The 13,001-nt window shown below is 40.6% G+C and overlaps 1 protein-coding gene across 5 annotated transcripts in view; it reads right to left on the bottom strand.

Annotated features, from left to right (window-relative positions):
- Positions 1 to 3,856: 3,856 nt before the first annotated feature.
- Positions 3,857 to 13,001, bottom strand: part of myo1b (myosin IB) — a 51,180-nt gene continuing 42,035 nt past the window's right edge. For 2 of the 5 annotated variants that reach the window (XM_077579843.1, XM_077579844.1), the window contains 8 exons: positions 11,095 to 11,181; positions 9,119 to 9,193; positions 8,843 to 8,977; positions 7,673 to 7,779; positions 7,453 to 7,585; positions 7,121 to 7,273; positions 5,583 to 5,716; positions 3,857 to 5,464 (listed from right to left, as the gene is read on the bottom strand). In XM_077579843.1, the coding sequence (XP_077435969.1) occupies positions 5,332 to 5,464; positions 5,583 to 5,716; positions 7,121 to 7,273; positions 7,453 to 7,585; positions 7,673 to 7,779; positions 8,843 to 8,977; positions 9,119 to 9,193; positions 11,095 to 11,181 (957 nt within the window). In that variant the 3' untranslated portion in view covers positions 3,857 to 5,331. Of the gene's footprint in view, positions 5,465 to 5,582; positions 5,717 to 7,120; positions 7,274 to 7,452; positions 7,586 to 7,672; positions 7,780 to 8,842; positions 8,978 to 9,118; positions 9,194 to 11,094; positions 11,182 to 12,425; positions 12,513 to 13,001 lie in introns of all 5 variants that reach the window. The other 3 variants (XM_077579845.1, XM_077579846.1, XM_077579842.1) reach the window with 2 other exon arrangements.

The following is a 13,001-nucleotide window of genomic DNA, read 5'->3' as shown; positions in this document are numbered from 1 at the left end:
GTATCAAAATGAAAGCATGATCATGTTGTTTTGTGAACACAAAACCCGTCAAAAGTCGTTTCTCGCGGCTTAATGCCAGGATGAAATAAATTAAATGTGCAACACGCACACACTTGGAGAAGCGTGCGTGTTGCAGGGCTCCCTTGTTGGGGTTCAATTGCGGTGAATCATCTGGACTCCTCGCGACAGAGGGCGAGGAGACAGGTTTAGGGGGGGGGGCTGTCCCCGTCTGATATATGTGATTGGGGGGGGCAGATTTCAATCCCCCTAATTGAGCCCCGCTTCCCTTAAATGACACCTTGGCTTAGTCTGCTTTCTCCCGGCCTTCTGTTTTGCCCGAATGTCCGTCGCAGGAATACCGGGAGCCGATTTGGCAAGTTCAACTCACTGATGACAAATGATTAGCCCGGAAGCTTCCGTCTCATTCCGAGTCAGCTCTTATCTCGCGGCGTGTTCGCATACGGCGGCTTTGCAAGGCCTAATGTTGGCAGATAAGCTGCTAATGATGATGTGAGAAGCTATTTGCTAAACCCGGTTGGCTTCACAGCTGCTTGGGATCTCACACGCACGCACACGCATTTGTTCCCATGCAGGTGCGCAGACCGGCTTTGGACTGCCGGATGTACAAGCTCAGTAATAATGGACGCAACAGGTTGGGAGGTACGGCGGGTTTTAAAAGTCTACACACCCCCGTGTTCAAATACCAGGTTATTGTGCTGTGTAAAAAAAAAAAAAGATCTTATTTCTCTTATAATGGGGAAGTCATGTCAGATGGGGGATCGCACACACCGATTAAAGTGACCGGTTTAAAAGGTCAGATTTTCTAGTAGGCTTTTCCTGACATTTTGTAGCCCAAGTCCAAAGGTTTTATGCTAACGCTGCTATTTCGAACTGTTTATAATTCCCTCCACCTTGTCAAAAATACATTACAGCTAAAGAAAGAAATCCCACCAGGTGTTCTAATAGGATTTTACAGATTATTATTATTATTATTATTTTTTGCTTTTTAGGATAAGTCTGAATGTTTTGGCACAGCCTTGTAGAATCTTAGTGCATAATGCAGGAAAGTGAATAATTTGCAAATGTGAGAATGCTGTTGACCAATTAAAACAGGGAAATTAAATACAAGAAATAACAACAGGAAAGGCCGGCGTTAATATTACTATGGAGATAACAGCAGCATTCCAGCAAGAAAGATTTTTTAAAAAAAATCTGAAATGATTTTTAAAATGCAACATGAGGAAAGAATCGGCAAAAAGGTTTCTGCTGCACACCGCTCTTGCCGATTTTGGGATGAAAAATGGTCCAATGACTCCGCTTTACTCCACAAAGCAAACAAATTGAAGCGAAGTGGTTGAAGCATGTTCAGCGATCCACAGATGGTGCAGCTAGGGGTCTTGATTCATTTTTCTTTTTTGAACCCCCCTTAACCCCGAACTCCCCTCCTTCCTCTATTCTGGCCTATATTGATGTGATAATGGCGACAAATTGATGAAGCCATTGAGTGTGTCCAGCGACATGAGGGCGAGCGGGGACACAAACTCTCCGCCACCCACTTGCCGTCATTAATCAAAGTCCTTCCAGCCTCATTCCCCCAAAACCTCCCATGTTCCCCTCCAGACACAATGCCATGACCACTTTTCTGCCTTGACATTGAGTTTACGGTCCAACTAAACAAAAAGCAAAGAATTATGCACGTAGAAAGAAAAAACAAGGAAACGGTCACAATTGCTAAAAAAAAGTGCTCAATGTTAGTTGTTCTTTACATAAATAAATGCATTGTTGTTCCACTGTGATTTGACTTTAATGATGATTTAATTCTAAATTGCAGTCTCTTATTTTATTGGTTCTATTTTGTAGAAAAATATATCTACATATTTTAATAGATGATCTATATAGGTGCTTTTAAAAGGATCTGAAGATTTCTTAATAAAATAAACAATTCATGACCTGTTGGTGTTGCCTTGGTCGTGTTGCTTTGTCGCCCTCTGCTGGCACTCAGGACAGAATACCAGGAGTCAATCCACGTAAAAAAAACAAAAACAAAAAACAAGACCTTGGTTTAAAAAAGGAATTAGGTTGCCCTCTAGCGGCTATGGTGTAGCGTTACACAGACGGCATCCTTACATCAAGACGAACAAACGACGATTCCAAATTACGAACGACTCGCAATGAACTTAGCTGGCGCGGTTATGCAAGAATACGTAGTCGTTTAATTATTCGACATAAATGTGCTTTGCATTAAATTATTTTACTGTGATCACGACTTTGCTGCGGCAGGTTTGTTCAAATCCGCGTTACACCGCCACCGTATGTTGAGAAATGCGTCGTTAACAGAGGAGCCATATTCATTTGTTTGCTTTTTTTTTAACGGTAATTTCAGTCCATCCCCACAAGGTGCCGCCAAAGACCACAAAATCATGAGAGGTAAATTTGCCTCCTCCATCCACGCTGCATGTTCCAGTTGAACAATGACCTCTTCTGGGTTCTGTCGAACCCGCTTCGGAAACAGTTCTTCGTATTCGTAGCGGGGCCGTCCCGTGAGCTCGTACTCACTATGGTCCATCCAGGCGTGGGGTGGTGGGAGGCCGGGTCTCCTCCTTCCTTTCCCAGCCTCCTCGACGGTGGGAACCGGTTCTTCGGGCAGCCCGAAATGGTCGCTCTGCTATTTTGAGCTCCATCTAAAGGGCTGCTCCCCGGAGACCCGTTGCCGTCAGGGCTCGGCCAGCCACGGAATGTAACCCGGGACAAGTTGTCCCAGATGTGATGGAAAACATCTGGACGGACGCCGGACTACAAGGCCCGGGGGTTGTCAGGCCCCTCGTCTTGCTAACCAGGAGAAAGAGTTTTCGGACCCGGATGTTAGAAGCTCTTGTTGACACGGCTGAGAAATCCAAACTTAAAAGGCATCTCTCAGGAATGTCACAAGTCACAATTGTACAGTTAAGTACGTTGCTGATCCGTTGCAGAAGTGTCTCATAAACGGACAATAAAAGAAAAAGCAGGACTTCTCACAACATTCGGACTTTTCCCATTTGAAATTCACTAGGGTGGGGCAAAAAAAAAGAAAAAAAGAGCCAACTTCATTGTTAAAAAAACAATCATACTTTATCCTACAGAAAATAGCCTTTTAAGGATTTTGACTATATCGACGACTGAAAAATTAGGGAGGGGAAGAGAATCAGACGTTCTTGAAAATATTGTAAATTCTACTTTTAAAAAATATTGACTTCCAAAAAAACTACAGGAAACAGCAACTTTATTGTAGTTAAAAAAAATACCCCATCTGTTTTATTTTGGCCTTTTTTAAGACTCATAGAAAAGATGACAACTTCTAGGGAAAAAAAACATTGCTTAAAAATAAAATTTCATTGTAAAAAAAACCCCTGATCATTTAAAGGGCTACTTGACTCACCGAGCCATTTTCAGCAGTAAAAAGTTAATATTTTGTTCAGAATTAATTTGACAACTTCATTATACCGCAATACTATTAAAAACAAAATTTTCCACTCGTTGGCGACTGAAGATGACATCGCCTGTGCTGAAGGACTAGTATGGATCAAATAGAATAAACATAAAAATCATCAATTGAAATGTACAAGTTTGAAAAAAATACAATTTACAGAAAAAAAAAAGACTTCTCAAAGAAAACTATTTTAGAAAAACTAGCTTTTTAATTAATCCTGTGAGAATGTGTTTTAAACGGTTGTGCCAGGAGCAAATGCTGCCAAATAATCCGTAAAGGCAATCCATCATCCATTTATATTTATGGTCCCTCATGTGCAGTGAGAAAATGACACAAATGGCGCTGCCATAAATAACAGCACAGAAGGAAAACAACGTCCACATGCTAACCTTTATTTATTACTGATCTTTATTTCATATTTAAAAAAAAAAAAAAAAAGATTGCTTGTATATGTTACATTGGAACATTTCTGTGTTCTGTCTCAGGAAACAAATAGTTTATAATTTTTTTTTTTTCCTGTTAGGCACAAAAGCAGCTGTAGCCACAAGACACCAGGGAAGAAAATGTGAGTTAAGCAAAAAGGTGCACGCCCCAAAAAAAAGGAACACGTGACCCCGAGCAGTCGTCTCAGCGTCATAGGGTGACATTAAAAAGTACACACTACAAACCAAGGTACTTGAAACATGACTCCACATTCCCCTTCCAACAAAATTCATCACCAGTAAATATTCATAATCACGTCAACAACTCTTTGTTGAATATCATATTCCCCGAACGGCTGGAAAAAAGAAACCTGATCAAACTTCCTGCAATTCATCAAACACATTCACGTGTGTGTGTGTGTGTGTGTGTGCTTAGCGTTTGGTTATTCTCAGCAAATAAGAAAAAAAATAATCTGCTCAAGCTATAGCTGAAAAAGCTTCACAAACATTTTCCACGAGGATACTTAGGAAGAGTCCATGCAAAGGCCACACAGCGGAAGGCCGCGCACTACTGCTTAGCTGCAAAAAAAAAAAGAAGAAAAGAAAAGAAAAATTATTGCACAGGAGAAACAGAAAAGCTCGGAAGTGTTGAGGTACCATCTCGCGTTTTTCGGTCGTTTATGATCACGTTTGTGTTGTTGCAGGTTAAATAAAGCTTGGCATGGATCACACTGGCTATAGTAAAAAAAAAAAAAAACGTAACGGGAATTGATCACGTGTACGGCGTCCACATGCAGATGCGATCCCCGTTTCCAAACTTTTTTTTTGGCAATGATAATCATAATTAAGAGGGGCCCGTCTGCATTTGTATGCGTGCACGCCAACACATGACAAGTCATTGGCACATCGGAATTATGGATTTAAAAAAAGAAAAAGAAAAAAGGAACAGTTTTACAATAATCTCACAATTCAACAGCCCACTGTGCTTTTTCTTCTTTTTGACAAACTACTCATCCTCTCTTTTTTTTTTTTTGGTTCTACCAACGTATAAAATCAAGTGCAGTACTTCAAGTTCCGGGCCCAACAGCTCCCACACGTCATCGCGCCTTTAAAGCTTCTTAAAAAGCGGACGAGTCGAGGCCAGTCGCGCCTCGTTTATCTTACCGCCGTCTCCGGGGGGGGGGGGGGGGGGGACTCGAGTGGACGTCCAGGCAGAGCGAGCACCGTCACTCGCACAAAAAAAAAAAAAATTCCCGTCTTCTTACAACAACCCAACCAAATTTCTGTGGCACGCAACCCAATTACGGGCTTTCTTTGTGACACAAAATGGCACAAGTGTTTTCCGTAACTTTCACTACGGGGAAGAAAAAGAGCCGAATAAGTGCAGCGTGAGTCGGCGAGGTGACGGTGCTCGCGTCAGGGATCTCAGGAGGGATTTTTGGGCTATGCTGAGGCGGGGACCGACACCTCCAGCAAACGGTTGTTTTTGCGCTTGCAGGATGCGCCGTTGCCGTTCTTGGGGGTTCCCTGGATGAACTTGACACACACCTTGTCCTGCTTGAACTGAACCAGAAACCTGCCAGGACACAAGAGAGGACGTGCGTCCATGAGGGAAAAGGCCAAAAGTAGCCATTTTGGACACGGAGGGATTTCGCCCGTGCTTGTCTATAAAGAAGCAAACGGACTTGACGTACTCATCCGAGATGTCGATGTTGAGCTGCTCGCCGTCGTCGGAGGCAGTGGAGCCGAAGTGGTGCAGTTTGGTGATGGTCTCGATCAAGTGCTCGCTGCTGAGCAAGAAGTCGCCTTTGACGGCCGAGGCCGAGCCCTGCGGCAAAAATCACCGTCACACAACAACAAACAAAATCGGGTCACGTTGCTACTTTTAACCCGACAGTTTAAATTTTTTTTATTTTTATTTTTTTTAAAAGGATACTCGACTCATTGAGCTACTTTCAGCAGTAAAAGTTAATGTTTCGTCCAGAAAGAATTTGATAACTTCATTTTTTTGTCATGTACAAGGAATACTTTTAAAAACGAATTTTTCCATTTGCTGTCGACTGAAGATGACATCACCTGAAGCTGAGGAAGTAACGATGGCTCAGTTTGCTGACCAAACCCACAAAACAACTGAGCCATGATTGGTCGTTACTTCCTCAGCACAGGTGATGTCATCTTCAGTCGACAGCAAATGGAAAAACTTGGTTTTAAAGTTATTCGATGTACAAGCAAAATAAGGAAGTTATAACTTTTTACTGCTGAAAATGGCTCAGTACTTAAATTATTATTATTTTTTTTTAATCAGTTGCGTCTTACAACACATTTGCACAAAATCTTTATGAACAGTTTGTTTTCAAACATTTTCATTTATTTATTATTATTATTTATCTTTTATGTCCTATACAAATTGAGTAATTACACTGGCCAACTGCAGATTTTAAATAGATGAATTTGTGTCCCTTAGGGTAATTTGGAATTTGATTTAAAAAAAAAAATAAAAAATTAAATTTTCAAGCTCATCAGTTTTGAGATATTTTCATTTTTATGTTTGAATTTATAGCTTTGACGTTTCAGGAAAAAACTCTGTTGCTGAACGTAACCTTTAACTCATTAATATGACTAAATATAGTAATACATTATGGTTATGAAAATCTTGTGTGCTAGGAAAAAAATGAGGGCAGTTTCTAAATCAGAGCCAAAAAAAACAATCATCTCAAACTTGCAATGTGGTAAAAAAAAAATTGTAAAAATTTAACCAGCTTTATTAATGTACATTTTAAACATTGCGAACTAAATTTAGCTCCTCTCTGAGATTTTAGTCTCTCACTTGAGATTTACTTCAACGTTCTTGACACCAATTACTACTTTCCTTTTAACCAGAGTTTCTGGGTCAACTTTTGGCCTTTTAGAGTATTATAGAAACAGCACAAAAACGAACTAGTAGGTAAAGTTAAGGGCACGTCTGTGCTTGACAAACTATTTTGGGATGCTGATGATAATCTAGGGTTGCCACGGTATCACCAAACAGGAAGTGTTTTGTAAATAATTTTTTAAAATGTGCCTGAATTTTGCAAGTTGTGATGACACAATTTGGCTCATTTACATAATAGCCACACGTAAAATTCATTCACCAATGAACTGAAAAAGAACTGTGGGGGGGAAAGAAAAATGTAATAAGTCTCCTTTAATAAGGTAAAAAAAAAAAAAAAAAAGGAAGAATATTGTGTCTGACCTCTTTGAGTTTGAGAGCAAAGAAGCCGTCGTTCTGCGTGCTGACCGAAACGCTGGTGACGTCCGGCAGAGCCACGCTGGCCTTCACTTGGCCCGTCTTCTGGTCGGCCAGCACCACGTTCTTCTTGGTCAGCAGGAGGATGCGACTTGCACCCTGGAGACAACGAGACCACGTCACAACGGCGTGCTTAAGCCAACAGAACAAATGTTGTCAGGAACGTTGTTGCTAAGATGTAGCAAAACATCGCAAAGGGGCCTCCAGCATCCATTTTCCACTTTCCGCATCACAAATTCCACGTGAATGTCATGCAGCTGTTATGGAATATTTCTTACTTTGCCGTTGGCCCTGTTAATCTTGTTGACCACGTCGGCCAGCAGAACCTTTTCCTCAACGCAACTATTGAGCTTGTGATATTTGGGGTTCTTGCTGATCTCCAGGTAGTCTCCCTTGAAGGGCTGGCTCACGCTGAGACAAAACGGAGGCGGGGCTTGAGCGTCACGCTGCAGAATGACGACTCGTTGCGCACCGACACGAAGAGGACATTTTGCCTACCTGCTCGGGTAGAGGGACTTCTTATCCTTGAAAAGCTCACTTGCCTCCAGTTTCTCTTCATACACAGCCTTCTTCTCCTCGGTGAACTGGCTCCTGTATTTCTTGCACTGAGCGCAGAAAAAAAAGGCAAGTTGACAGTAAGAATTCGCATCTTTAATTCATTCACAGATGATTTCTTTGCGTGTGAGTGTACATTTGCTCTTAAATTGCCGGGAACCTCGCAAACTGTCGAGTTCTGGTACTGGCTGAGTTTTTTTCTTCTCTAATTTCTTCAGAATTATCGTTTTTTTTTCTAGATCCTCTGTATGGGCCAACCCACATTTGGAAATGAAATAAAAACAAAAAAATGCTTTTACAAAAAAGGAAAACTAAATAAAACGACAACTAAAACCAGCGATAATTGTAGCAAAAATTTCCTTTGTTTGCATCTACATATCCTATTTGAGCCTTTGGGGTTCATTTTTAACTCATTCACTGCCAATGACGTGTATATCCGTCAATGGCAGTGAATGACTTAGGTGCTATTGCTGTATTTGTGTCTAGAAGAAGGAAAGTCAAACAGTTCTTTGAAGTTTAGTTTAATCAATTACGCAACAGTGAATTTATTATTATATATATATATTTTTGGATTATAAATCTTGTATCTGAAAAATACTCCATAGATATAAAAAGCCTGAAACTAATACAAAAACTTTAAAAATATATATTATTATTATTATTTTTTTACAAAACTTTATTTTTTCATGTACACTCTAAAAAGAGAATTGTTGAACCAATTTAAGATTACAAATTGAATTGTTGACCAACTTAAAATTGCTTCAATCGGTAACAAACGATTGAATTAAGCTTGTCCAAAGTGACTATTACGTTTAATTAATTACAAGTTCATTAAACTTAATATAGTTACCTAAATTAAGTTAATCTAAAGTGACTCCAATCCAAAGTATTACGTTTCATGAACTCATAATTGATTAAACTTAATATATTCACTTTGGACAAATTTAATTCAAATCTTATTGCCGATTGAAGTGATTTCTTTTAGTTGGTTCAACAATTCTCTTTTTAGAGTGTAGTATTAAATTATAAATACAGTTACATACATAGTGACTCGCTGAAAGTGAAATGTTAGAATTTCAAGGAAATGTGTCTGATGTGGAATTTGTGACCGACCCTCCAAAAATGGAAGATCGTCCGCAGTTGCGTGTGAGCGGCATCCAGGAAGTGGTAAGGCCGAGCCGGCCAGTTTTTGTCGATGGGGGATATGGAAGGCAAGGTCTTCTTCAGACCCAGGAAGTATTTCTGCATCTACGAGAGGAAAAGACAGACCGTTTATGAAATTCTTTCACCGCTGGGCGCATTTATTTGTATTCATTACAAACTCTACATTAGCATACAGTAATAGTATCTCTGTTTTTTTGCTCAATGAAACATTCAAGCCCTACTTACGATTCTCTGGATGGTGAAGTTGTAGATCTTCTTCCCCGCGTTTGCCCTGAAGAACTTTCTGTATTCCCGGCGGACCTAACGAAGGGAAACGCAAACAAAAACAGAGTCATCTGCTGCTTCTTTTGTTAAACACGAAACGGACGGAAGTCAATGACGGAATTAACGTCAAGCTGCTGCAATGACATCAAATCAAATCCCCCAACAAATGGGACGGTTAATGGCGTTCACGGCAAACGACCTTCATGCCGACCTTAATAGTGGAAAGTGTGTGGTGAACAGGTGCAAAGTGGATCGTGAAGGGGCGGGGTGAACAATTAGGATGATGAAAGATTAACACCGCAACAATGTCCACACGGACAGTTTGAGGCAATCACTGCAATGTCAGACACACGCACACACACACACACACCGAGTGCACACCTCGAGGAAGAGAAATGACAGGTTAAATGTAAAATGATGTCGCTTGACATGGGGTTAGTTGAATGGATGAAAGACAGCAAGAGAAGACAGCCTCAGCCCTGTGAGTCCAAAAAAACCCCCAAAAAAAACAAAACTCCTTTCATCTTTTAAAAATGCTGAAAAACGCAGTGGCAACAACTTTGCAAAAGCTATCGGCATAGCAACAAGCCACCAGGGTAACGTGGAAATGTTTTTCTTTGGATTGGGGTGAGAGGACAAAGCAGTTATTGCGTCATTTCATGGGGGGGCTGCACGGGCGAATGTCGAAGGACAACTTGTCCCAAAAGGCCCCAACGACTGCATAGGAATGTGGAGTTAAGATTCAAATATTGAGGAGAAAATTACAGGGAGCAAAAAACATCAGAGGGAGCTGATGTGAGGTACAAACACTAATTCATTTTTGGGATTATGACGTCGTTTTCAACAAAAGTGCAATTAGTAAACCGTTCGAGTTGATCCGGGACTCGCTGCTTAAACGGGAACCGAATAGCGGACGCAGATTTTGGATGTGAATTCTAGCTCTAGTGTTTAGTTAATTTCATATTTACATATTTCAACAGTAAACTTTTTACATAAAAGTAAACTAACTTAAATTACATTTTATGTTTACAAAACTAACTAAAATGAACAATTATAGTGAAAATATTCTTCGTTTTAGTCTTTGGGAAATAAATAAATAATAATAATAATAATAATAATAAATATCTTTAGGACTGCACGATATTGGAAAAAACATGCGATATAGATATTATTGCGATTTGTATGTACATAAAGAAATAACATTTTTATTACCTGATGAAATAATTTTTTTTTTTTTCATGTGGCAAAATAAGAAATCTCAATGTATTCTTAATGAATTAATTGTAATTATCCAAAATAATTTTTAACTACTGGATGGTGATGCACACATTTTCCTCTGACTGGTCAAATTCAGATAAAAGTATACAAGCCCATATGAAACTTATTTGCATATTGCATGGGCCAACATCGCAATCAATATTTTTTTCCCGATATATTGCGCAGGCCTAGTTTATTTATTTCAATATTAACCAAAATAAGTGACAAAAGCACCTTCAGATGACGTCGCCTCCTCTGCAACAATTTTGCATGCTTGATTTTTGGCTCAGCTCGCCTGCTTTTTCCATTTAACTCAGCCGGAATGCGTTACTTTTTTTCATTTTACTACACTTTTTAATAAATATTGCACACAAATAAAACACTTTTTTTTTTTTTAAACAACGAAAACTAAAACTAACTAAAACGAAGAAATAAAGAAATAAAAACGAACTCAAATGAAAATCCCAAAACTAAAATAACCCCGGTAGCAAACAGTCTGAAACAACGGCAATCAGAATCAAGCGTGATGTCCGCACTAGGCAGAGACTGGCTTCCAGAATGAGGACGCGGACAGTTGAAGGAGACGTGAGGAGACATGGCGAGGGGGAGGGGCGGAGGGGGGTTGGTTAGTAGTTGGTGGGGTTGCTGGGTGATGGCTTCGCCTTAGGGCCTCGAGGTACCTTCAGTCCCTGCCAGCAGGCCCAAATCACAGCGACGGCATGCTTACGCCTGGCCTCTTCCTTCAGTCTCCTCAGCTCCCTGCGAGCCTGTTCAAGGGACGGGCCAGGACACAGGACAAGAGGGGGAAAACAAAACCAAGCCAGAGGAGGTGAGCAGAGGAAGAGGAAGGGCCGACCGACGCCGCGTTGCCCGAGCGGACATCAAACACAGCACACGCACGCATACACGCAAACCCCGCTCGGCCGCGCCGCCCTTCACAAACAAATATTTTTATGTCGCTAGGCAGTCAAACAATTATTTTTTCAGGAGGTTCTGCAAAGGAAATGGATGAGAAAATGTCACCTGAAGGCCCCCAAACTGCTCCTGTGGAGACAAACGACGACGGCACAGCAATGCAGAGAGAAACGGCATGCCAAAAAAAAGTTACCATGCAAATGAGGCAGCACGTGGCATGCAGAACTTAAGTCGACTGGAGGGGATTTGTGCTGAATACACTAAACGGTGGATATCAAAAGTCTACACACCCCTCTTCAAATGCCAGGTTATTGCGATGAGACCAAAATCAATCAAAACTTCCACATTTTATTTTGTTGTATAAATCAATTGAAAATATCCCCCCAAAGAGCAGAAGTCAAACTAAGTGAGCGAGATGATGTGTTTGCATATGTGTGCACACCCTCTAACAGCTGGAGATGTGACTGTGTTAAAAATTAACCAATCATTCAAACTCCTGAAGCCATTTAAATTTCCTCTGATAAACCCCAAATAAAGTTAAAATAGGCTTTTCTTGACATTATCGGAATCAATCACATATTTCCATGGCATAATTTTTTTCTCCAAGGCATTAAATAAAAAATAAATAAAAAACGGTCGTCGTCATGATGTGGAGAATAAATGGCACAGTGGTGACATGATCAAAAACTGGATGCCGCGTCAACAAAATTTGTTAGGGAGGCCTGCAAACAGCAAAACTTGTGAAGCGGAAGGAGTTTTTAGCAAGTAACGGCTGTTTAAGTGCACGTGACAACAATCTCCCGCCTTCATGTTAATGATGATTTTTGTTATTTTTTTTTAAATGATGTGTTTTGGTTTATCTTTTTAAACACAAAAAAAAACTGTCGTTCAAACAGGGGTGTGTAGACTTTTCATATCCACTGTATGTGACATCAGATGAGCTTCCTTGGTTGGATTAAAAAAAAAAAAAAAAAGTACAGTATATAGAGCAGGCTTAAAAAGTCTGATGGATATGAAGATGCTTTTTTTGGGGGGGGGGGGGTATGAGGATGGAGGCGTCCAGTCACAAAGTCACTCCAACAGGCTTCCCAAATACCTTGGTGCCCTGCCAGCCGGCCCAAATGACCGACACGGCGCGCTTATTCCTCGCCTCTTGCTTCAGCTGACGCAACTCCCTCCGAGCCTGATAGAAAATGGTGGTAGTCGTGGAGGAAGCGCATTTCAGTGAAAGGTCATTCAATTCCTCAATCAACTTCATGACTTTTGGAAGCACATAAAAAAAAAAAAAAGACGGGGATGATGAAACTGTCTGTCCATAGAGCAAAAATATCTTTAAACGGCACAGAGTCGATCTTATTAGCTGGTTGAAATATGATATTGATTATAAAAGCAACCATGATGGATATGAGAAGTGCTAAATGTAAATGCTGATAAAGACGATGACATTAAGGCTTACACACCACCATAAAAAACTTGATGCCATACACGGCTGGCAGCCTATTGGAACATTGATTTCCCTGCACAAACACATTTGGAGCAATTTCACCGCAGAAAACATGACAAACTAAAGGCCAGCGAAAAACAGAATGACACGAGCGAGTGTTAATAAGTCGCCGCTACAGGCCTGTTACTTGAAGTCATGGGATGAGGCCAACAAGACAAGACAGCTACA

Source organism: Vanacampus margaritifer, chromosome 11 (genome assembly GCF_051991255.1).
Source record: "Vanacampus margaritifer isolate UIUO_Vmar chromosome 11, RoL_Vmar_1.0, whole genome shotgun sequence".
In the NCBI taxonomy this organism is placed as follows: domain Eukaryota; kingdom Metazoa; phylum Chordata; class Actinopteri; order Syngnathiformes; family Syngnathidae; genus Vanacampus; species Vanacampus margaritifer.
The sequence above is the reverse complement of the archived record's forward strand: the minus strand, read 5'-3'. Positions and strand labels throughout refer to the sequence as shown.